The sequence below is a fragment of the Patagioenas fasciata genome, chromosome 20, assembly GCF_037038585.1.
Source record: "Patagioenas fasciata isolate bPatFas1 chromosome 20, bPatFas1.hap1, whole genome shotgun sequence".
Taxonomy (NCBI): Eukaryota; Metazoa; Chordata; class Aves; order Columbiformes; family Columbidae; genus Patagioenas; species Patagioenas fasciata.
Window position 1 is genome coordinate 9955114 of NC_092539.1, and position 24355 is coordinate 9979468.

The following is a 24355-nucleotide window of genomic DNA, read 5'->3' on the forward strand; positions in this document are numbered from 1 at the left end:
CAGATCCATTCAAGCACTTAAATATGAGAACTATTAAAATTTTAAACTCCAAACTTATCCAAATAAGCCATATCATAACCATTCTGAAATCCAGACATTCTCTGCATTGGAATTTCCCATCAGCCTCTCACCTGATACCATAAAATTCTATTAATATTTAAGTGCCTGCTAAGGAAATCTGGGCTTTAAAATTTGAGGATCACAGACTCATTTTTGAGAAACAATAATTCTTATGAACCTTATTTAGAACATTTGCAAATTCTCAAACCCAGATTCACTTTTTTTTTAATGATATTTGTACACATTATAAAAATGAAACTACTGTTTAACACAGATGCACAAAAGCCTTGAGACAGGTGTACCAAACACACAGGAGCTACTCAAACGCAAACTCACCAGCAGAGTTACAGCTCTTTCTGTTTACATCATGCAATTAATTGGTAGGAAAAGATTACAATCTTACTGACTTCCCATTAGCACTGCAGTTCCTTGATTTTTATTATATGAACAGAGTTGAAGGGAGGGTTGTTCTTGCTCCTCTTCGTTTAACTGCTCTGCTCATGGAATTCACTTACCACTCACAATATTCCTTTTCTGCTTTAGCTCACTCAATCTGGTAATAAATCCCTGCCAGCCAGACAGCATCAGCAGGCTTGGCGCTCAACCCCTAAAGGCCGTTTCTCGAGTCAGCCCAAGAAAGGGAGAGTTGTGCCACATCCACAGCAGCTCTTTAGAGTCATTATGCTCCCATCAGCATCCCCTGCTGCAAAGACGGGCTGGAAGAACCGAGCCTCTGCATGAGCCTTACCTCCGAAATAAATGGATGTGCTCAGCCCAAACTCTACATACGGCTTAACAGGGAGTTTCACCAGCCCCTTGCCTCACCAATTGCACCGTACACGACTCCCAGACAGCGATTCCTTTTCCTCCTTGTCAGCCCCTGATGGGACACCCAGACACAGCAAGCTGCCCAGCACACCCACATCTCCATGTCTGCTGGCCCAGTACACCCACAACTCCCAATGCCCGGCAGCGCCAGCACGTCCACCCGCCCTGGAACATCCACACATTCCCGGTGCCCGCTGTCCGGGGCAAACCCACGCAGCTCCCCACGGCCTCCATGCCCAGCACCCCCACACATCCCAGTGCCGCCTCGCCCGGTCCCGCGAACACACCCCAGGGCCGCGGGCTCCGGCACGTCCCGCATCCCCCGCGCCCGCACCGGCCGTCAGCACCGCGGAGAGCTCCGCAGCGGCGGGGACAGCGCGGCCCCCGGAGCGGGGTGTCCCACCCGGAGCGCGCTCCGCGGGTGTCCCGCGTGTGTGTCCCCAACCGCAGGTGCGTGTCCCCAACCCCAGTGATGTGTCCTCAGGTACGTGGCCCCCTCCTTACACCCCTCCCGCTGTGTGCGTGTGTCCCTCTACCCCCCACCCCAGTGTGTTCCCCCCCGCCCCGTGACGCCCCGAACCTGTCGTCGCTCTGGAAGGACTGGTCCCCCAGCAGCAGATCGCGGAAGCGGTACCGGGGCGGCAGAGGCAGCACCTCGGACTCCAGCTCCGTCATCTTCAGGGCGGCGATGTCCAGAATGACCCCGCTCTTGCGGCTCCCGCCGCCGTCCCCGCCGCCGCAGCCGCCGGGCGACGAGAGCCTGCGGGAGAGAAGGGGGCAGCGGCAATGGGGGGGGGCGCCCTGCTTTGCCCTGCCCGCCCCCGCCGCCCGCCCCGGCACCTCCTCCGGGGCCGCCTCCCCGCATCCCGGCACGCAGCGACCCGCGGCCCCCGCCCCGGGAGAGGCGGTAATTACATTGCGGGGCAGGCGGCGGTGCCCCCCCCGCAGAGCGCTCCCCCCGGGGGCATGGGTGGCCAGGGGCTCTGCCAGCCTCAGGCGAGGGGCCGGCGGGGTGGGCACGGTGCGGAGCTCCCCGGCGCACAGGACATTTGCTCCTCAGCAGGCGAACAGCAGAGAGTAAGAGGAGCCAATGGAAAAGCCCAATCACCAGGAGGAAATAAAAGCGTTCGCAAGATAAATCGACAGCTGACAAGCAAACCCAGATCCACCCCCAGCCTCCCCCCGAAAAGAAAAGTATGGATGGGAGGCAGACAAGGCGATGGCTCCGCAACCGTGCTGGAAGCAGAAGCACAACCTCCTCTCTGGACTGCCGGCACCTAAATCATCTGAAGAGCCCCAGTATTAAATGAGAAACCACGAACACTGATGAGTCAGTCATCTGTCCAGCTGCCAAGTGTCGTGGCCGGGAGGATCTATCACCCATCCCCTGGCGTGCTGATGGCTCTGATCAAGGGTGGGGGGATCGCGCCGCCCAGGAGAGACCCAAGGTGATTGCTCAAAGAGCTGTGCCCGTGCAGTCTGCCCTGCCACACAGAACAGAGAGGAAACTCAACCAGCTCGCAAACATTTCAGAGGATTATGAGCTTGCCTTTGCTCTCCCTTTTAAAAGCACGTTTACCAACCAGAACACGGGTACAGCACTGCTCCCCGTGTCAGCTAGAGCTGGGAATTACAGCAGATCAGGGTCAGTCTGAAACTTCACAAGGCAACAAAGCGACTCAGTGCTGTAAGGTCAGCGTACAGACACACAAGGCAAGATCACAGGTACTGATCCTCTAGGTTCTGGCTTCATCAGTGGCATTTATCCATGCCACGACAGAACTCGAATTTCATAGACCCTTTGTGGAAAGTGGGAAAGATGCGGAGAGCTTGGAAAAGGAGACATGGTGCCCCTGCAGTGAGCTGATTCTTTATCCCCCGCATGTAACTCTGGAGCCTGAGGCAGACAAATAGCTGAGGGGCTCCAGCTCCTGTCAGATGGGCTGCCAAGGGCCTCACCCAAAGCCTCTCCAACCCACTCCTACCATCCTCCCACTGTTTTGCCTCCAGTACATACGGCATAAGCTATATACAGGCAAAAGAGCTTCAAAGAGCTGAACACTCAGCTGGCAATAAGCAAACACAGAGGGGTTTTGCTGCTGGCTGCAAAGCTGTGATCTGAGGCTCCTCAGACTGTTTTCTACCTTTAACAACTCAAACCCCTGTAAACAAGTTCCTGGCAGACCAGGTTCCAAAGTCCTGTTCAGCTGTTGTTCCCGAGTTTCTGGAAGAGCAACCAGCATGTGGAATTTCTGCTGAACACAGCCCCAGAAGACAACACAGCTCAGTCTCAGCACTTCTGATGATTTTCACTGATGTTATTTGCTGCTTAATTCTATACCCCCAGAGCTTTTCAACTCCTTTTAGCTGCCATATGCACAGTGCAGCCGAGGTAATGCATCTGTGCGGGGCCTTGGGCATCAGCGAGGTTACTCTGTGATATACATTGATCCAAAACTTGGTCTTTAAGAGAAATCAAGACAAACTCCTGTCAACTCAAGGAGTCCCTCTGGATCAACTAAGGTAAGCACAGAACTCAGCTGAACGTCTCTAGTTCACATTGTAAAGGAGGATCTAACATCAATGTAATCACAAAAAAAGCCACAATTAAGTCTTTCCTCTTAGAGCTTAACTACGATAAATGATGCCAAAAGCATACTTTCTTCAGGTCACCTTCTAGCCCAGTTAAGATTTCGTACTGCTGAGTGGCCAGGACAGCATCCTAAAACCGGACTTCCAGGGAGAGAAGAAATACAGTTTAAAAATCACCCACTCTTTTCCTATAATGCATACTCCAAATGGGGAGCCAGGCGCCTCATTCCAAATGTGGGCGATTATAATTGCATTTGAAGGAGACTGTCACGCACGGCAATCGCCATTGATTATGAAGTGCCTGTTTAAAGGAACGCGCTGTTTCCTTTCCCGGAGGAAAGGCCGAGCGCTACGGCTGCACGGGCACAGCCGCACCGACTGCCGTGTGGAAAGGGCACCTCTGCACAGCGCTACCCCCCGCCCGACGCTCCCCACCGCTATCCGGCATCCCTGGAAAGCTAAGGATGCTCTCATCCATACACAGCCATCCTCTCCAAATGTCAAACACCCGTCTTTGGGGTTTTGGTTTTCAAATCCAATTAATCCATCCCTCTTGGCCTCAGATCATGTGTCAGATTCATGAAACAAAGCAAATATTTACCACATCCTTTATTAGTGTTAAGGAACTGTAGTAAAATCCAATTATACCAGTGTCTCTGAGAACACAACTTCTGCTATGTATTTGCATCTGAGTTTCTTCTCCCATCTGCAGTAGCAGCTACATTTTGAATATATTCTCTCTTATTCTTGCAAATCAAATCATTCAGAATTTTTTAAATGGTCGCATTTTTTTATTCTGGATGAAGGTTTAGCAAAACAAATACTGCGTGCAACGATGTGATAAAGATGTCTTTATCAATTACACAGTGACTTTGAGATACGTTGTACATCTTCGAAAAAAGTGCTCCTGCACTGCACAGAGATCTGACATCGGCACCGAGAATTCACAGCCCTCCTCTCTGCCCAAACACAGCCATTCTGAGCTATAGAAACGGCCACTTCTTCAAAGCAGTAGCGGCATAAAATAAAAAATTCATGAACAAGCTTGTTTATTGCATAGTCTTCAAATACTACTTTAAAAAAAAAATAAAATCCCAAAGTGGTTTATAGCTAAATACAGGACAGCAGCTTTATTTTTATCTTCCCTTTCCTTCCTTCCTCCAGAACCATGTACCACTACAAATGCACGCTGTAATCAGCATATGGAAACCTCAACACTATTCCACTTTCTCGCTACGACTCCGTCTCTCCCCCGGCTTGGCCGGCTCTCCGGCAGCGATCAGCACACCGGGGAACACGCGGCTGCTCAGCCTCTCGGGAACTGGGATCAAGCCGAGTGTGATCCAAACCAGATCTGCTATCATTAAACTGCAGCCAGACACAATCACCGTCAGGTTTAGCAAACGCAGCCCAGAGCCGCACCAGCCTGGAGTTGCTTTACTCAGCTTTCTCATGCCTGAGCTGCTTGCAGTCGTGTTCTGCCCTTGCTGTATTTCCACCCGGGGCACACGGGAAAGCTGCGACGCCAACGGCACCATCCCCTGAGGCTGGAAACGCCGGCAGCAGAGCAGTGACAGCCCAGACGTGTCCCTGTGCCGGCGGGGGCTGCGCTCGACGTGGGGCTCTGCAACGCCTGAGCCCATGGGGCTCGTCAGAGGCTGTCCCGGATCCCACACCCAACAGACAGCTTTGCCACAGAGGAAACACTGTGGGTTGGCAGCTTGTTGCAATGTCTTTTGAGATTTTTGTTATTCTTTTTGACTATACAAGTCAAAGAAGAGGAAGGATGCAACCCAAGTTCCTCTTCTGCTTCCTTGCTCGCTACCCACCACAGAAACCACGGAACATCCTCCTGCTTCCCACCACAAAGCAATTGGAAACCACCCAGGGTAATTAACAGACCCATAACCTGGTACCTGTATGATGGAACTGCCCAAACCCACCTGGAGCTCCAAAGTTGTCAGTGACACCCCCTGCTCTGTCATCACCAAAATCATTGACCCTCCCAGAATACCCTTCCTCTCCTCCTTCCAGGGGCTGGGGTGCACAAACAGAAGAAACAGCTGAACCTCCATTTGGGGTAAATTCTTGCACCACCCTAAGCGCCTCCTCTCCCACTACTCCATGCCAGCCTGGCTGTCACTGTGGCTCAGCTAAACCCGGCCTTTTGGGCAGCAAACAGGCACCGGTGGGGCCAGAGCCTCCAGCTGCTCTTTGCTGGCCCAGGCACATTGCAGATCATGCCCAGAGGATAGGACCCTTCTCACGAGGGCTCTCAGAGCCAGGCTGCCCCAGGACAGCAGGGACACTGCCATGTCCCCTCCTCCCTGCCACCATGTGCCACCAGCCATGGCTGCAGAGCCTGGCCCTGCATCCCTGGGCCACCAGCAAAGCGAGCTCAGCCACTGCCAGGCTCCAAGAGCCTCTCCAACAAACAAAGCCCTACAGGAAATTCTGCCCTTTCTTTGTCTATAATTATTAAAACATATACAATCATCTTCTATTTGCTTCTCCACCCACAGCTCTTATGGTTACCGGGTTACAGTTGTTCTCCCCTCTCTTTTTGTGCTTTAGCTTCTGAGTGACATCCCTGTGGGGTCTCCTAATGGCCCCAGTGCGTGGGGAGACGCACGCTCGGTCTGCAGAGCCGGGCTGGAAGGCAGCGTCCCCCTCATCGCTGGTGACACGGGACGATGGCAGGCACTGGTGACACGGGACCACGGCAGGCGCTGGCACCGCTCTCCTGGCAGGGAGGAACAGTGAGCTGGTAGGGCAGCATGCACAGAATGAGCTGTAGGGTTCTTTCTACCAAAAACCACAACATTAAAAACATCTCTCCCATTTTCTAAGCACAAGTCCCATGACCAAGTGATAAGAAATTGCAATCAGAATGACTCCCAACCTTAAAGATAATCAACAAGAGGCACAAATGCTGCTGGTCGCACGAGCAGAGGTTGCCCCTGCAAAACCTGCGTGGAACAACCACGTGAAAGGAGCATTTATTGTGAGCAACCCCACAGATTAAACCAGAGGGAAAGGAAAGATGAACTAATGAATTTGCAATATTACCTCCTCATAATGTATGAGCAAGAACTAAAAAGATCAGCACTAAAGCCCCAGGCACTTACGCCCTGAGCTTGGTACAGCAAAGCGGAATAGTAGAAAGATCAGGGTTCTATTTCCTTCAATGAGATCATTTTCTCTACTTCACAAACACTTCCGCATCCATAAGCAACTGCCTTCCATTTCATTTAATTGTTTTGTCAGCTTCTTGTTACTTGTAGGATAGTAATGGATTTTATACTTTTTGATTGAAAGAGTTTAAAGTGCTCCAAGGGGTGTGAACAGGCCCATGACATAACAACATCCAAGTCATGACTTCCAGACACCCTGAGCAGCTTTGGCCCAAGTTGTGCTTTGTGGGTACAACAGCTGCAGAATACACACACAACACATGAAGAGCTCAGTCCCCCACGTTAAACTCCTGCATCCAAATTTGCACCTCCACGAACAGCTGGACTGTCCACGTCAGGGGCTGCTGTTGCTCAAAACTTCCCCAGAACTGCTGAGTCCTGTGACAAATCCATCCATCGCTTCGCTTTCAACGTGCGGAGGCAATTTAGCACCACAGGCCTCATGGAAAAATTAGCATTTTGTGTATTTCACATTGAAAACGAACAGGAAGCGTGAGTCAGTGCAAAGCTCCACAAGCCTTCCCCCCGCTGGCAATGCTATTTTCTAGAAGATAAAAGTAGAAATTGTACCTTCCAGGTCCAGAGCCATTTTTCTTATTAGACAACCCTGTATTAGCAATTCAGCCCCAGGTCTCCCCATTCCCTTCTGGCCCGATGCACACAGATGCTTTTTGCAACAGGGTAAAACTCAGAGAAGGCAAAGCCCCGCTGAGGCGTCTTTTTGCTCTTCTTTGGTCCCAAGAGCAGCACGCTGGGTGCACAAGAGGCATGGACAGGCTGTGTCCTCAGTTCCTGGCTGGTGAGGGGACCAGTTCCCACCTCTTGAGCCTGGGCTGGGGCTGCCACACTGGTGAAGTGAGATGGTGGCACATGGCCGGGTCTCATCTCTGGCCATGCACCCTGTTCTGCAGCACTGACTTGATCCCAGAGCCCTCCTGACCACCCGCCCCAGCCCCAGCCAGAGGCACAGGTACGTGCCATGGCGGGGAGGTGACAGCAGGGACACCCGCAGCCTCAGGAGCTCTTTCCACACGTGCACTGAGCTTCCAGTTCAACCGGAAAACTATCTTACTTTTGGCATCGCGTGTCCCATCGTTGATTTTTGCAGAGGTTTGTGAGGCAGGTGCAACCACGTGGGACAGAGACCAGGCTGGAAATGGTGGGGAAGGGCTGATGGGGAAGGGGACGGGGAGCACGGGAGAAGGTGGGCACCAAGGGTGCAACCCCAAACCCTCTTCAGCAAGAGGGCATTGCAGTTACTGCTGCAATTCAAAAACCATCCCCTGGCTTCTGGCAGCAAACAGGTTCCAGCTTCTCTCAAAGAGCCTCCTGGAAGGAAAAGGCACTTATCTCCTCATCTTTGCTTGCCAATATTCAGGAGTGCCAAAAGAAAAGGCTGAAGAAAACGTTTGCAGTGGCCACGCAGGGAACCAGCCTGGGCTGAATTCTCAGGGGTTTTGGTTTTGTGAACGCCGTGTCTGTCACCCACAGGTCCCTGCTGTGCCAGGCACCAGGGACACGAGCACAGCACCTCGGCCATGAACAGCCTCGGAAGGAGGGGCAAATCCAAAACACACTCATCCTGCTGAGCCACGGCCACTAACCCTGCCGGGAAACTCCTGACCCAGCAATCTCCAGAGCTATATATGGATTACAACATTAAACTATATTTTCCTGGTAGGAGCTATATGCTGAGGAGCAGGTTTCCCAGAGTACCGGTCCTTCCCCAGCAAGGACATGACCCTTTCTGTTTCCTTATCACTGTGTTGGGCTTGCAAGGGAACACATGCAAGTTTATTTAAAACCAGAATCATCCCCAATACTCAAAAACTCAAGCAACCAGGACTCACGCTACTGTAAGTGAGAAACATGGGCCCCATCAGTCCCCTGGGGATTTCAGAGGCTGTAGACACCAAACTCCCTTGGGAAATCGCTCAGCCTTTAATGACAGGGTGCTGCTGCACACAGGGATAACACCAGGCTCACGATTCATGCCAACCAACCGCAAAAAAAAAAAACAAGTTAAACCTAAAGAGATTATTAAACTAACAGGAGAGAAACTTGCTGCAGCCTCCAGCTCTGTTCCTGGAGCCAACAGCCAGCCCCCTGATATTACCTGCAGAACAGAATTCCTATGGACACCACAGCACATCCCCACACCTCAGCCACCCTGTTCATGGCCACCGGGTACCGATTGTCCCAGCGCAGCCACGGTCACATCCCCGGCTCACCCCCCGCTGTCCCATGGGTCCCCGTGCCAGCCGCTGGCGCCGTGAGGAAGGCCAGGATGCCAAGTGGGTCTTGGCCAGTTATCATTCTCCCATGGGAACTCTGCTTCATCCCCACAACCCTAACACTCCATCACAGTCTCACTGCTGCCAGTGCACCCTTCTGCAGGCAGTGGCAGCCATCCCTCCTCCAGTCTAGGGCCAGAAAAGCTCAGCTTTAGCTAAAGCCAGGCTTAAAAGTCCTTTGCCCCCCTGCTGTTGCCCAGTCTGTTGTTTTCCTGGGGCTTTCCCTCCCACATGGAGCTCACCTGGGACCAATGTCACCCGCTCCAGCTTGGGAACCAGCCCAAACCCTCAGAAGATCAGTTGCACACAGGACCCAGCTCTCATCAGGATGTGCTGGGAGATGCTCTCAAGGCTGAAATCAACGTTCTCCAGAATCATTATTCACAGGAGTGTAGCTGGTATCCCACAGCACACAGTCCTGGTGGTGCCTTTTTCAGGCTCATGTCAAAAAACAGACTGCAAGATCAGGAAAGTGCTAATTCTTGCTAATGTTCTGCTGCGAAAATTCTCCCTTCTGCACAGCCCCAAACTGCTATAAGCAGACAGGGATGAAGCACGGAGAAGAAACTTCTCCGCGCTCCAGACCCCTGCAGAATGCTCCCTTCTACTGAAAGCAGAAAACAATAGAGAGACGTGGGAGGAGGAAGAGTCTTTTCACACCATTCAAAGATACAAAGACTCACAGAAATAAACCCCCGAGAGGCAAGCTTGTCAACCCACCTGGCAGACCAGGATGTGATGGGGTGAAGAGGAGGATGTCTCCTGGCTTAGAAGACAAGAGACAAGCAGAGCGCCAAAGCAAACACCTTCTGTGGGGTCCCACAAGGCTCTCTGCTGTTCCGTGGATTCAGACGTGATGCCGATGACTGCAAATTATCCAATACAGTCAAACCTAAACCAGACTGGAAAGAGTTGCCGGAGGATCTTGCAGCACCGAGCAACCCCATGATAAAATGCCAGACAAAAATTAGCATCAATAAATGCCAGCTAATCCAAAGGGGGAGGAAAAAAAACATCACCTTCCTGCATGGGCACTAAAAGGTCTGCAAATTAGCACTTGGAAAAGAGCCAAAGTCACAGTAGATAATCCCACAAAGCCTACAGCTGGCTGTCAGCAGCGGCCAAAACCCAAAGCGTTAGGAGAGGTTGTTATACCACAGATAAACCCGCCATGGAGCCACACACAGTTCTGGCTCCCCTCTTCAGAGGTGACACGGCACAGAGAAGGGCAACAGAGATAACTACGGGTTTAGAAAGCGTTTTGTACAAGGAGAGACTAAATAGACCAGGAGGAATCTCTAGCCTGGAAAGAGATATGATGAAAGGCAGGTGAAATCAGAGCGGATGGCCGGGGAGCGGGCACATCACAAGAGCTGTAAGAACCCAGGGAAATCACAGGGAAATCAAAGGAAAAGCAGCACGTTTGCTCACAGAGCAGCTGCATCAGAGAAACCACATCCTCCTGCAGAGGCAGAAAGTACCAATGGGTTCGAGATCAGGCAAATCCCAGGGGAGGGATCCAGCCATGGGGTACAACCTCCAACCATGGATCTCTGCAGCACTGCAGCCCCGGGAAGGGTGACTCTGTACCTGTCATCTGTCCCTGTCACCAGCCACTACCAAAGGCCACCAGGCCAGAGGCAGCTGTGCCCAGACCCCGGATGGCTCTTTGCCTGTTTTTTATTCATAAGAAGGATGAATGAGATGTTCCACACTCCAGCACAGCTTGGCATGGACGCAAGAGAAACGCTCACGGGCTCCAAAACAAATTGCGCGCAGCACTTGGGAACCAGGCGGGGAGGTCGGGAAGAGGTCGCTGATGGAGAATTGGGAGGATTCAAATAGATGCTGTAAATATTTTTGCAGAGCAGAAAGAGCCTTGAGCACAGGCAATGACCTACTTTGCTGTTCTCCAGCGAAGGGTGAACCCAAGGGCAGTTTCTAAGGAGGACACTCAGCATGTCAGGGGTCCTTCACTAAATGGAATAGCAGGGGGGTCCCAAAACCTCTTCCCACTGACCCAGGTGAGCTGGCAGGTGTTTTTCTGTGGGGTTTTCCCAGCACAACCTGCTGACAGCCCTGTGGAGCCCCGGATTTCAGACTCCTGCCAGAACCACATGCTTCCCTGTCCTAACCAGCTGAGGAAAACAAGAGCAGAATTCCATCTTATCTCTGCTACATAAACGCTCTGAAAATACAGGGTGTTTGGCCCTGTAGTTTTATGGCTCCCTATCGCCATTTCTCCTGGAACAGCAAGGCCAGGATCCCCACTGGCTGATAAATGTCTAAGCGAGTCATCTTGCCTGGAGGAACTGGTTATTAATTAGCTACAGAGTCTGGTTCAGCGCAAGCTCTGCCAAAGAAGCATCTTCCCATTCATTTCCAGAAAATGGAAACCTTAAGAGACAACAACAGGCTCTCAGCTGCAGGGCCCATCCTTGTGCTAAACTGAGACTTCCCGTCTGATACATCTGGAGTGCAGCAGGAGAAGTCATAAAAGACTCATCCTGGGTCTGGATGAGTGTTCACACTAAGCAAGAATACAGTTTAATCCATTTTTTGTTTTCTTTTCATTTGTATCCCTCATGGATTCAGATCAGCTTTCCCCGAGTTCTCTCATGGGGACACAGCCCTGGGAAGCCGGCGATCACATCGGGTTCAGCGAGGACACCAGGCAAACGCCCACCTTTGGACACAAGCAGAGGCTTTGACCAGAGCAGCAGGTGCCTGTGGGCATCTCTAACCCTGCTGCCACTGCTCCAAATCTGGCTGTGATCTCTAGGATCAGCAAGTACGATCTGTCCCGGCTGCTCCGGCTGGGACCCTCCTTCCCTCCACAAACCCAGGGCACCCGAGCCTGCCCCACTCAGGACATGGGCCGTTTATTCCACATACAAACAGCAGCGCTGAACCCGGGCAGAGCGGTGCAGCCTACCAGACAGACAGATCCCCTGTGAGAGACATTGAAAACAAACATCAGAAAAGCCACGTACGTCTCATGCAAAGACGCGATCTTCCTAAACGGCTTCTCCAGGTGTCATCACGCATGCCGCCGCCTTTCATCTTTTTCTTCTTAAATATCCATAGTAGCAGGAGGTAGTGGATGAACAGAACAAGTCTCCTCTCGCACGTCCCTCTTTCTTCTGCCAGCCCTCTTACTTGTGCGGGATATTTTGGCATGAGTCCCTCCATATGGCCGCTCGTCCCTCGCTGCTCCTTCCCAGGGTGCCCTTACATGGGCAATGCAGGGGAAGCGGCACTGCTGGCCAGGGGAAGTCCTGTATTCCTCTAAATGACAGACCAGCTCCTTATACAAACATTTATCCAGATTTCCCATGAGGTAGGAAAGTAAAATTTAGGCTCTTTGTACCCTCTGGGTGCCAGAATTCTGTATTTGCTCTCTAAACATACTTTCAAGTGTATATACGGTTAACCCCTTGCTTTCCATCTGGAAGGGACTTTCAGGACAATTGTCCCCTTATAGAGAGGGCCAGGAGAATCCACACAGACATTTACACACACGCCTCCACACTCAGGCAACTGAGAAGAGGGAATTTCCCTTCAACAACTTTTAAGCCATTTCTAGATCTGCTAAGCAAGGGAATAATTGAGGTTTTCGCTTATTTTAACGGGGCCAGCCCAGCTGAAGTCCCCTTGAACATTCAGCAGAAGGTACATGGAACGTGTTACATGTCTTTGCTGCTCAGATACACTCAGGCTCTCGCAGCCTTCGCATGCAGCTCTGGTGACGGGTTTGCTTGTCTGCTGTCACACCTGCGAGGACACAGTTGGAAGCACAGATAGGGGACAAGCCAAGGACACAACCCCCGCATCAGACACGGGCAGGGTGCTGCCTTCACCGTCCCTTCACCAAATGGGGTAAAACCCACGAGACACCAGCGAAAAACTCTTGTACCGGGCAGAGGCTGAGTGACAGCAGATGTTAAATGTGGATGAAAAGGGACACACAACCCCAGCCCAAGCTGCAACAGAAGAAACCAAACAGCAGATTAGCCAGTGGACCCCTGGGATCATCTAATGCGGGCGATGGTGCTTATTGCTCTGTCTGCTCCTGCCCACTTCACATTTCTCTTTAGCCATTTTGCAACAATCGTTTTCTGCTTCTTCAGCCTAACAGCACTGAAAAAGTACATTAGAGCTCCAGGCTGCTCCCGGCTGGGGAAACAGGCGGCTACGGGCAAAGCGACCGAGTCCTGAGCGCTCCAACCAGCTCGTTCAGTATCTCTGGAAGGGCAGCAAAGGCGCTGAACACAGAGGCAGGCAAAACAAGCCACGGAAAGCAATGGCATTTCAACCTCTCCGGAGCCACAGGGGGCTATAGAAACACATTGAGCTGTATAATAATAATTCGAAAACAAAGCTCTTTATTCAGATTGAAAGAGACAGAGGGGAAGACCTTTGGACAAGGATTTTGTTGTTGTGCATTAGATGAGGATAAATGGCCCCGAGCAGTATTGCAGTGTAAGTAATAAGGAGCAATAACCACTGTCGGAGCTGAGCAACTCATCATTTTTCCCGTAATGTTGGAGTCCGAGCTGCCATCTCCAGCCCGATCTCTGATCTCCCCGCACGCACGCACGCGTTCGATAATGTCCTCAAAGACGTCATTTCTGCAAATGCACCAAGTACAGCTGCAAAACGAGGAAAGGGCGTTCGGTGAGAGCCCTGTGGCTCTGCAGACACCCCGGCACATCCAAGGCAACCAAATAGTGTTCTCAGGAGTTCAGTGTCCTGGCCACATCGCAGTGCCTTGGCCACATCGGACATTGTGCCTCTGACAGAGAGGACAGCAAGGGGAAACGATGAGGGACTTAACGCCAAGAACCAATATTCAAGGATTTTGCCAATTACCCAGTCAGTGGCAACGTACCGACAGTTAAAGAGTTCACTGAACAGACTGTTCCTTCTTTTTCCATCCACGCTTTTAGGAATAAAAGACGGTCTTCCTAACTAATAGTGAGCAGATGCCAACATAGAAAACCCCAGCTGACCAGTCAGGGTCCTTATCTGCCACGAATGAACTGATACACAGATTTCATTTGCTCCTTTAAGCTGACATTTGATGGGTGTGAAGAGCTGTGCTGCTAAATATAAAATCAGATTAATGATAATATAAAGGAGTTATGAGGTAAAGCTGAGATACTTCAGCAACAAACACTCGTCCCCTTGTGAGACACATTGGCTGCTGTTCAGGCACAAGAAGACGGTGGCACTGGGTCCCCACGATCCCCTCAGAGCAGCTCTTCACTTCTACACCACAGTCCCCCCACACACACACTGGAGATTATAACTTTGACATAAAAGCAGCCCAAAGCTGGAGTGTGGGCTGTGATGCTCCTATAGAAATGCAGCATTTTCACCTGTGTGCATTTCAGTCCTCTGGCTTTGGGCTGACTTCGGGATTCAGCCAAAGCAGCTCCCCAAAACACAGCCTGACCCACACACCATGGAGCGCAGACTTGGTCTGTGCCAGGCGACACAGAGACCCTTTCTCCATGAAGAATATCACTGGGAACAACTGGGGGATCTCCAAGCACCCCTGTACCCAGGTAGCCTCCAACCACTCCATTCCCAAGGGGGTGTCACCGTGAGGGGTGTCCGCAGGGGCCCCCGGCCAGGGCTAAAGTGCCGTGGAAACTTTCTCCCAGGCTGGGGGCACGGGGAGGGCGGTGGGATTGCGGGACGAGGGTCCGGCCGCGCTGAGCCCGGTTTTCCCCGGCGAGGGAAGGGGCTCCCCCCGGCTCTGCACAGGGGTTCCGCGGTTCCCCAGCCTCAGCACAGGCAGCCCCCGGGACCCACCCCCGACACCCACCGACCGATCCCCGGTACCTGTGGGCGCTGCCATCGTCGTAGACGAAGGAGCGGTTGGTGTAGCACTCGGTACAGACGGCGGCTCCGCCGGCCGCCCTGCCCTCCGCCGGCCCCGCCGGCTTGTAGATCCCCTGCAGGCTCCGCTCCTCGCCCGAGAAAGGCATCAGCGAAGCGGCGTGGGCGCCCGGAGAGCCGAGGCGGAGCAGAGCATGGGCGCCCCGCGCTGCCGCAGGCGCGGGCCGGGGGCTGCCGGCCGCGGGCAGAGCCACCGCCGTCCCGCTCCCGGCGGCCCATCACGGCGCCCCCCGCCGCCGCCGCAGCCCGCGGCCCGGCCGGGCGCTCCGCATGCCGGGGACGGGGCGGCCGCCGCGGGGGAGCCCGGCGGGGAGCGGGCGACAACAGGTGCCCAAAGTTACGGAGTGCGGGGCGGGACGCACCGGGGAGGAGGCTCCACCCTACGCGCACCGGGGCGGGAGCGGGGGGGTCTTGCCGTACGCTCACCGGCCCCGCCCGCCCAGGGAGCCGCCACCCGCTGCCGCCCGGTCCCCCCGCCGCCGCAGCACGGCGCCCCCTGCCGCCCCCACCGGCACCTGCCACCGCCCCCGGCCCCGCGCCCCCCGCTCTGCCCGCGCAGCAGCCGCTGAGCTCAGCCCCGGCCCCGCACCGGGCGCCCAGCGCCCGTTTCGCCTCCAGCCTGTGCCCGCACCCCCCTCCCGCCGGCGTTTTGGGTGGCTTTTTTTTTTTCTTTTAACATTTTTTTCATTTTTTATTATTTTTCTTTTCTGCCCACTATACAAATATTTGTGTTGAGCGCTGCTGCGCCTCGGGGTTGTGCCGAAAGCAAACAGGGCGGCCCAGCCCCGGCCTGGTGCGGAATTCCTGTGCCGTGCTGCGCGGCCGGAACGGGGAGCATTGATCTTCCCGGGGGTCCCGCTGCAACAACACGGCCCCGCTGCAGGCACAGCCCTGCCCCTGGAAACCAGCCGGCCACCCCAGGAAAGGGTTAACGGGACAGAGCCCAAGGTGCCTTTTCTCCCAATTAAAGTCCAGCCTGGTACCAGGAGACACCATCCATTATGATGTGGCCAAGACCGAAGTGCTCCAAAACTGCCATTGCCCGAGCTGCATCCCCCGTTGGGGTGCTGGATATGAGACACTGTGAACAGAGCAGCCTCCTCACAGGCCCCCACTGCACACCTACCGTCTACAGTGGTCTGGGACACCGGGGACACCGAGCCAGCCCCGTGGCAGGGACAGTCGTGCCACCCATGGTGCAGCAGAGCCCTGGGAGAGCAGCTCTGCTCCAGCCCTGGCCCACTCCTCTCCCCTTTTTCCTGGTTTTTATTTGTGTTCCAGACACTGTGCTGTTGCACGAGCACTGGGGAGCTCATCACAGGATGTGCGGGGGGGGCAGATATCCCCAACGAGGCCAGTTTATTACAAAGGAAATGCTCTTACAGGAGCGCAGCGGCTGAGCATCCCCCACACCTTGTGCAACGGTCCCCTGCCAGTTCAGTCCCCCGAAATGCCAAAGCCCAGGGGAGGGTGGCGCCAGCCGGGCCAGGAGCTCGCTGCTCCGGAGCGGTGGTTTCTCTCTGACAGCTCCAGGCAGCCCCCGGGTCCCCTCACCCCCGCACTCCCCAGCCGCTGCTCCCGGAGCCCTGGCCCTGGTGTGATGCATCGGCACACGGTGCCCGTTCGCCGCCGCAGCCTCCAGCTCCGGAGGAAGGTGCCTACTCAGACGTGCTGGGGTTTACGCTTCTCTCTAGGACCGGAGACTTTGTTTCCCCCGCAGCATCTCTTCCTCCTCCTCTCTCTCCATATGGACTCTCCTACACGAGGAGTCGTTCGAAAGAAAAGCAATCAATACTCCCCGTGCAATCCGTCCGTGTGACGCTTCCAGACTCACCATGTTTTTAAGCAGGAAAGTTATTCTTCATTCACTAATTGCCTCACATTAAGGGTGTGAAACGTTAACGTGCAGCTCTGCTAGGAGAGGGGTGGGTGGCACAGCGGCGTATTGACATGCTAGGTGATAACATAGGCGTGGAGGAGGAATTATTTAAAACAGTTACGGGGGGGGTTGGGTACGGTGAGAAAAGACAAACGAGAAATGAAAGAGCCAGAAGAAGAGAACATCCCCATCCAAATGCTGGTGCCCCGCTATTATTTAACTCCAGAAAGTATTTCAGGGCACAGGGTGTGTTGTAAAACAGAATGACAAGAGGATGGGGGTTTATTTACCTTCTGATATTATCAGAGCAGCAGTGTCGGCCCTTGAGCTGAGTTTGCTAGTTCTTCCTCTGCGGTTTGGCAGAGCATAGTCCGATTTTATCCTAAACTCAAGGTAGGCGCCCAGGCAGTCGGATGTATTTGGGAGCTGGGTGCCTTTGGGAAAGGTGGATGCTCAGGCCAAGGCCCATGTTGGATTTCTACTCCCTCATGGTGCCAGACAAGACCGTTTTGCCCTCTCCCTGTCAGAGGATAATGGTCTATGCCAGATCCCCGAGGGGCTGACTTGGTCTCCTCGTCCCTTCCCCAGCAGGTGACATTGCGCCCCTGGCCACCCTGGGACCATCTGAGCCCCAGGGAAGCGTCTGTGGATGCTGAGATCACCGCATCTCCCTCCCTCGGTATTTCTTGCCCGTGGCTTCCCCGCACGCCGCCTCACTCGTTAGTCAGCCGCACGCCCTCCTCCTAACGAGGATTCGTCTGACTGTGGCTTCCAGCCGCAGCAAAGCCTCTTCCCACTGAACCGAGTCTGCTTTCATCCTGCGATTGCTCCCTGTGAAAACACAGCGCAACACAAAACACCTCTTCCTTTTCATCATGAAAAGCGAGGCAAGCTGAGGGCTCTCCCTCCTCCCCAAGGCATTTTCTCCAGCCTTTGGGTAATTTCGCCGGCTTTCTTCATGCTCTCCCCTTCTCAGCTGCTCATCTGAGCGCCGACCAGCGATGCTGCCCTTCCCCTCTGCCCCTGCTCTTCCAAGGTCAATTGCACTAAAATTGACTTTTTTTTGGAAATTGCATTAGGTCTTTCAGGTTGCAGCCAGCACTACCCTGTGATAAAGGCTCTGTCTTCCCAACTGCCTCTATTTATCATCTTTAAATGGCGATGTTGCAGGTTCTCGGCCCTTCCTCAGCCCCTGAGATGCTGCAGGGGTTGGGCAATGATGCTGTCACAGCTGCCCCATGTGCCCAAAGCCACAGGGGACGGCAGGAGGAGGCAAAGGGAAGGCAGAAGAGGGAGGGAGGCAAGGGGGGGATGCAGGGCAACCCCCCAGCAAAGGCACCGTTCAGCATCTCGGGGGCACAGGGCAGCAGAGACTCAACTCTGCTGTTTCTGTGTCTGCAAGAGCGATAAATAAATCTGTGGGAGGCACCGGCGGCGATGAGTCAGAGACAAGAGGGACAGTCATCCTCTCAGCAACATGTCCCCAGGCCCAGCACGTCACGGTGCTCCGGAGCCACGTCAGGATTTGCGTTGGAGGGTGTCCCTGTCCTCCTCGAGCTGCCCAGTAACCCCCTGCCAGGAGGGCGATGGGGCACAGCCCCACTGGTAAGAGCCCCCACTCATCCCCAGAGCCCTCCCAGGTCCACGCAGCTGGATCCAGCACCATGGGACCCAGAGCAGATGGGCTGGGGCATCGCACGACCTCCAGGACCAGCACTCAGCTCCTGTTTCCCTCTACAACCTTGAGTAACCTTTGCATTTTTGGGTACAGCACACACACACATGCACCCCAGTAATCCCAGCACAAGAGGTTCCCCAGAAAGTAGAAATGTCCCAACCAGACGTTCAGCTTCACCGCAGCTACAGAGCAGTTGTGTAGTCAGGCATGGAAACGCCTGGTTTGCTCCCAATTGCAAATATTGTCGAAGCATGACTTGGATTTAATTGAAGCAAAGCTAAATTCAAGACTCAAATGCTTCAGATGTTGCACGTGTTGAACAAATTTCATGTGAAATCTCTATTAGCCAGGCACAAACACAGCCAGTGTCTAACTTCAGGGAATGAAAGGGCAAGGCAGGTAACCTGCACAGCAGACTGTGAAGATTAATAATGAGGGGAAAACTTCTGGTCAGCTGCAAAATAGGCAACTTGGTGGGGAAACAAGTTCTCAGGACCTGGCTTGATCCAAGGGCTGGAGCCCTCTGGCCTGGCAGCTTGACATGTTCCACCCGCTCCTGCTCTCCCCTTTCAGCTTCCACGTAGCTCAGTATTTCTGAGGCTGAAAGCAACACTTGCAAAACGCACAGAGGGTTTAAGCTGTCTTTATAAAGAAATATAGCAGTAGTTAGTTGTCAAAGCTGTCATTAAACTCAAGAAGTAATAATCAAACATACCCATACAAAAATATAGAGATTTGTAACTCTGAGACTGATGGCTGCCAAGAAAAAACGAATGCTAAGAACTTGGCTATAGAAACATGTTTTTAACCTCATCAACTGAGGCATTAAAAAGACACCCCCATTTGCGTACCAGGAGCGGCTAATCTATTTGTCGAGCATGCCAGCCCTCTATTTTGTTGGCTTGATTTTAAGTTTTCTGCTTACGTTTAACTCCCAAATGGCTGTGAAATATCAAGGCCCAAATGAAATGCACACCATGTAACTTTTATAAAGCCTTCTCTGGCGTCATCTCCCAAGCCTCACAGAGAACTTCAGGTGAAGAATTGCCTGCGAGAGCAGAATCACGTCTTTAAGGAAAAATTGTTGCTCTGAGATGACTCGGACCAAAACAATTGTCTCCCTTTATTTATTGCAGCTGATGCTGTTATTAAAAATCAGACAAATCCCTTCCCAGCCCTTTGCACTGTCAGGTCTGGGTGTGCTGGTGAAACACTGCAAAGACAGCTTGTAAATAGAGGGGGCTCTTTGGGCAGGGTCTGGAACATGGGGAAGGTGCTTTGTGCTCCAGGAGCTGGGGACCTGGCACAGAGTGACTGCACAGACACCTGGGGCAGGCTGTATTCAAGGAAATAAATATTGGGAAAATCAATTTTCATCGGTTTTCCCCAATAAACCCCATCCGCCCGCCCTCTCCCGCACCATCGCCTGAGAACCGTGCGTCATCCAAAGCCTTTGCGTTTCCATGAGGCGGAGTCGAGCAGAACCGAAGCAAGCCGGGCTCTGCTCCCCCTTCCCAAATGTTCGCAGCGTTGGGAGGGAAGCCAGGAGGATGTAAAGACATTTTCAGAGCTGTGGGTACAGCTGCACTGCAGCACACGGCACCCAGCACCGGCCCCGGCTTGTCCTGCCCAGGAGCATCTCCCATCGCCCGCGGGCATCTCTGCTTTCATCTCTGGACATCACGGGAGTTCAGGGCTCTGTCCCCTCCAAAGAATCAAACCCTAAACATCCTTCAGTCTAAACATTCTCCTTTTATATGGCGGGCCAAGTTATCCACAGCATCATTGGTACATCCCTGCTCCCGTTACGAGCTTTGCTTGGATGTAAAATATAAGAAAAACGTGAAAACATCTTACGTAAAGCAGATTACAGCCCTGTGGCTCAGGAAAAGCTGCTTTCCCGCTTGTCTCCCTAATTTACACCCAAAATACTTTTCAGGGTTTAAGTGCAGCTGTAGGACAACACTCCTGTCCCCAGACTGACCTGACCGCAGCCACCCCGGGTCCTGAATTCACGCTGCTCCTGGAAACTCTCGGACCTCCCTGGGAGTGAGGTTTGAGCTCACCCAGCTGAAAAATGAGATAAGGTCACACATAAGCTGCCGTACCTCACGTTTACCTCGGTTTTAAAGGCAGCAGAGGGATCGCCCCCAGGTGAACTCCCTGGAGTCGAGGGGTTTGTGGCCTCCCAGACCCATTCTTTTACCCTTCAGCAGCCTTTTTGTCCCCATTCCTCAGCTTTCTCACAGCGGGACTCAGCCAGGCTCTTCAGATAAACAAGATCTCCATCCCAGCTGCGGTGGGACGGCGTTGATCTCACACAGGCGATACCGGCGACTGTTTGAAGTCGCTGCCGCCACCACGAAGCAACGCTAAAGAAATGGCTTGAGCAGCGCTGCACGCCCCACGCTGCGCGGAACTGCAGCGGGGTGACACACATGTGGCTTTCGTTATTATTCTAAAAACGCACAATTGGGAAAGCCAATATTTTTAATGGAAGTGGTTTCAAATGCTGGTATTTATTTGCTTATTAAATGGTTTCGCTGGAGACAGAGCATCTTCAAAGGGGGATTTTTTTATTTTCCCAGAGTGGGTATCTGGGGCGGCAGTGCTATATTATTGTACGTGAGAAATATTTCCGTATTAGCTTTTTGTTTCAGAGAACACAATAAAGTGACACTTCCCGTGCTGACAGTTTGCCAGGCTTCAAAGCACGACTTCTGCAAGGATTACAGTGATTCGAGGTTGGTTCCGATGAAGCTGTAGCCCAGATCGCTCACAAGCTCCACAAAAGGAGCTTTTCCGTCGTTTTGGAGACCATAAAGCCGATGACCGTGTGGGACACACACGCTATGTGCACTCTGGCCATCTATCAGAGGGGCACGATGCATTTCCAAGCTGTAACCACATTCTGGGGACCTGGTTTCTTCTGTGATTCCAGCCGCTCCTACAGCAACACAGATTTCCCAACACGGGTGGGAAAGCTCCCCCTGCACCACCAGTGATCTTTGGTCACCCCAAACCAGAAATCAAAGCTCTTCTCCATCCACCCGGGACATTTGGCTCCTCTAAGGGCGCTGCAGGGAGGGTTGCAATGGTCAGAGCATCACACAGCCGAGGCAAACCACAGCAATGCTGCATCCGCCTTGCACCCTCTCACCTGAAGGTGCATTAACAGAAATGCACCCTTACTCATGAGAAATCCTTTCAAAACTTAAAAAACAAACCAACCATAATCTCTCTGCTCTCATACATGGGTTGGAGTTCCCACACTTGTGCTGTTCCCACCTCCCACCACAATTTGCCCATCGAATGGCGGCGTTGCCATCACCGACCCCTCCACAGTAACACAGGGAGGCTCTGGCACCGCCGAAGGCAGGAGGGTGTCCAGGGTTGGGTCACCACAGCCCTGCACCGGCACACGCAGCCACTGCAAAAGCACAAAGCTACAGTCATTTAAACCCCCAGAACGACATTGTGCAGACAGAAAGCAAAGGACCATCAACACAGTTAGGGTTTACAGTAAACAGACGCTGGGGAACACACCAACAGCGGTCAGTTTAGGGGCCAACTGCTGAAGGCCAGGGAACCAAGACCAAAATTGCAGAGTTATACAAAAACATGGCTTCAGAGAACTAACAACAAACCACCAGACCTAACCCAGCTTCACAGGGGACTGGGGCCCCTTTCACCAAGGGAGCTCGAACGGCTGCTTCACTTCTTTATTTCTCAGAGACACAACCCCGAGTGCCAGAAATTAATAAAGGGAAAGGCTAGAGTTTTCCTTGCTTTGTGTTTTATGCAGCTGCAACACGATCGTCCCCCGGGATCGCCTTTCCTCCGCGCAGGCAGGGTGCACGCCGTCAGCCCTGGGCGCTGGGCAGTAACCCAACCCCGCAGACCCAGATACGGACGCTGCCCCGCGAGCCTCCGCCGGGGAGAAACCGCCGTGAGCACAGAGCCCGCCACGGAGAGAACCCCCACCGCCATGCAGGTGAGTGCTCCGGCTGCAGGCTGCTCCCTGGGGACAGCGGGGACAATGGGGACAACACCTTCCCCTTTGGCTTCTCGCCCTGTCAGGCGTTGTCAGGCCAAGGACCTCTCCTTTGAGGACACGTATTAATGTTACAGGTCCTTGTTAGCATCTCAGGTCTTCAGTAGCAGCTTAGAACCAGAAAATATTAATAGCAAGTTATTCCTCAGTATTTCCATGCGGACTACAGAGCGGCCATATCCTTCTCAGCTTGGGATATCGCTGTGCTACAAGGAGTAGGGCTGCTCAGGTTTCTAGGAGGAAAAGAGCTTTACACACACAATACAAAGACCATGCTCTAAAAGTCATTATTCTGTTTGGCATTAACGTATTATAAAATGAAGGAAGACTATTCTGTTTTAGTAGTAAGAGAACTCAGTGTCCACGTCTTCTCTCCCCCAGCTGACACCCTGCAGGCTCCGGACTCACCAGTGGTGCTTCATTCTCTTTAACGTCTTGCTTTTCCACGTGCTGCTCTTTGGAGCAGATTTACTGGAGGAATACTTCCTGCGGTCATTGCCTCTTTCTTACACCGACGCAAAGACTCTGGAAATCAGGGAGAGGGCCAGGAAGCTCCATATGGATCCTCTAAAGGCCAATCTCTCTTTCACCATCAGCAGCGCCGCAATATGCTCTGATCGAGAGATATTTTTGCTCGTTCTTGTCTGCAGCAGCCCAGAAAACAGGACAAGGCGCAACGTGATCAGGCAGACATGGGGCAACGTGACAGACGCCAGAGGTTACGCTGTCCTTACTCTGTTTGCTTTAGGAAAGCCGGCGTCACTAACCACCCAGCTGGAGATCAATGAAGAGGCTGAGAAGCACAGAGACATCATTGAAGGCAGTTTCATCGATTCTCTCAAGACGCAGACACAGAAGATGTTGATGAGTGTAGAGTGGACAGTGACTTTCTGTCCCCAGGCCAGGTATATTCTCAAAACAGACGAAGATGTGTTTGTCGGTATTCAAAGTCTGGCTGGATTCTTGCTGAGCTTAACACAACTAGAGGACGTTTACATTGGGAGAGTCATTCATCACGCAGTGCCTGACAGAGCCCCCCAAAGCCCCGGCTTCGTCCCCGTCCCTCAATACCCAGAAGAGTTTTACCCGGATTATTGCGACGGGAGCGCTTTCGTCGTGTCCCAGGACGTCGCTCGCAAGGTGTACGTGGTTGCCGAGGAGGTGCCGGTTTCGGTGCCCCCCGATGTCTTTGTTGGAATCTGTGCTGGAAAAGCTGGCGTCACTCCCATCCACAGCTCGCGGTTTTCTGGGGAGAAGCACATCAGCTACAATCGATGCTGCTATAAATTCATTTTCACCTCTTCCGACATGAAAGAGGACGAGTTATTTAAAGACTGGAAGGAGACCAGCGGTGGGGGAGATTGCTCGTTACTGGAGACTTACTACGGTCTGGTGTCCTGCAAGGTTCTGACCTATATTGATAAGTTCAAACAGTTAAACTTAGATAGAATTAAAAATGAGGTTCTTCATTTTGCTGATTAGGATTTAGCTTTTGTGAAAAGTGTCTGAATTTTCTTTTACCAGCTGTTTGATCCCGTTAACATTCAGTAATAACCACCTCCTCTCCAAGTTCACGCTCTTCAACAGCAAATTAATTCTCAGTGCTATGGTGTGTTACAGCAATAAGAGAACTGGATGTACTCCGGCTACGTAAGTACCCACAAGTGCATGCATACAAGTAAAAAAGAGTATTCCAAGGAACTTTGTCTGCATCCAGTGTTTTCCAGACTACTGAAGTCCTTTACCTTATGCCAAAACTCCTTTCAGTCTGTGACCAATCACCTACTTCTGCAGTATTTGGTAACAAAGAAGAATCTTTCCCTCCACAAAAAGGGAGCAACTTCTGAGCACTTACATTTTTCCATTGTA

The 24355-nt window shown here is 52.8% G+C and overlaps 2 protein-coding genes across 2 annotated transcripts in view; one reads left to right on the forward strand and one right to left on the reverse strand.

The window, feature by feature from the left end:
* Positions 1–15198, reverse strand: part of KCNT1 (potassium sodium-activated channel subfamily T member 1) — a 71666-nt gene extending 56468 nt beyond the window's left edge. Inside the window, exons 1-2 of the mRNA XM_065853872.2 lie at positions 14819–15198; positions 1469–1648 (exon numbers count right to left, since the gene is read on the reverse strand). Of these exons, the coding sequence (XP_065709944.1) occupies positions 1469–1648; positions 14819–14964 (326 nt within the window). The 5' untranslated portion in view covers positions 14965–15198. The remainder of the gene's footprint in view (positions 1–1468; positions 1649–14818) is intronic.
* Positions 15199–22231: 7033 nt separating this feature from the next.
* Positions 22232–24195, forward strand: B3GALT9 (beta-1,3-galactosyltransferase 9). Its single transcript, XM_065854197.2, has 2 exons — positions 22232–22426; positions 22868–24195. The coding sequence occupies exons 1-2, from the start codon at positions 22232–22234 to the stop codon at positions 23966–23968; spliced, it is 1296 nt and encodes a 431-aa protein (XP_065710269.1). The 3' UTR covers positions 23969–24195.
* The last annotated feature ends 160 nt before the right edge of the window (positions 24196–24355 follow it).

What these genes read in the sequence shown, in the direction of transcription:
- B3GALT9 (XM_065854197.2), top strand. Translation starts at nt 22,232, where the DNA reads ATGCAGCTGCAACACGATCGTCCCCCGGGATCGCCTTTCCTCCGCGCA. An exon ending in GAACCCCCACCGCCATGCAG is followed by an intron (nt 22,427 to 22,867) that starts GTGAGTGCTCCG and finishes TCTCTCCCCCAG; the next exon opens with CTGACACCCTGCAGGCTCCG.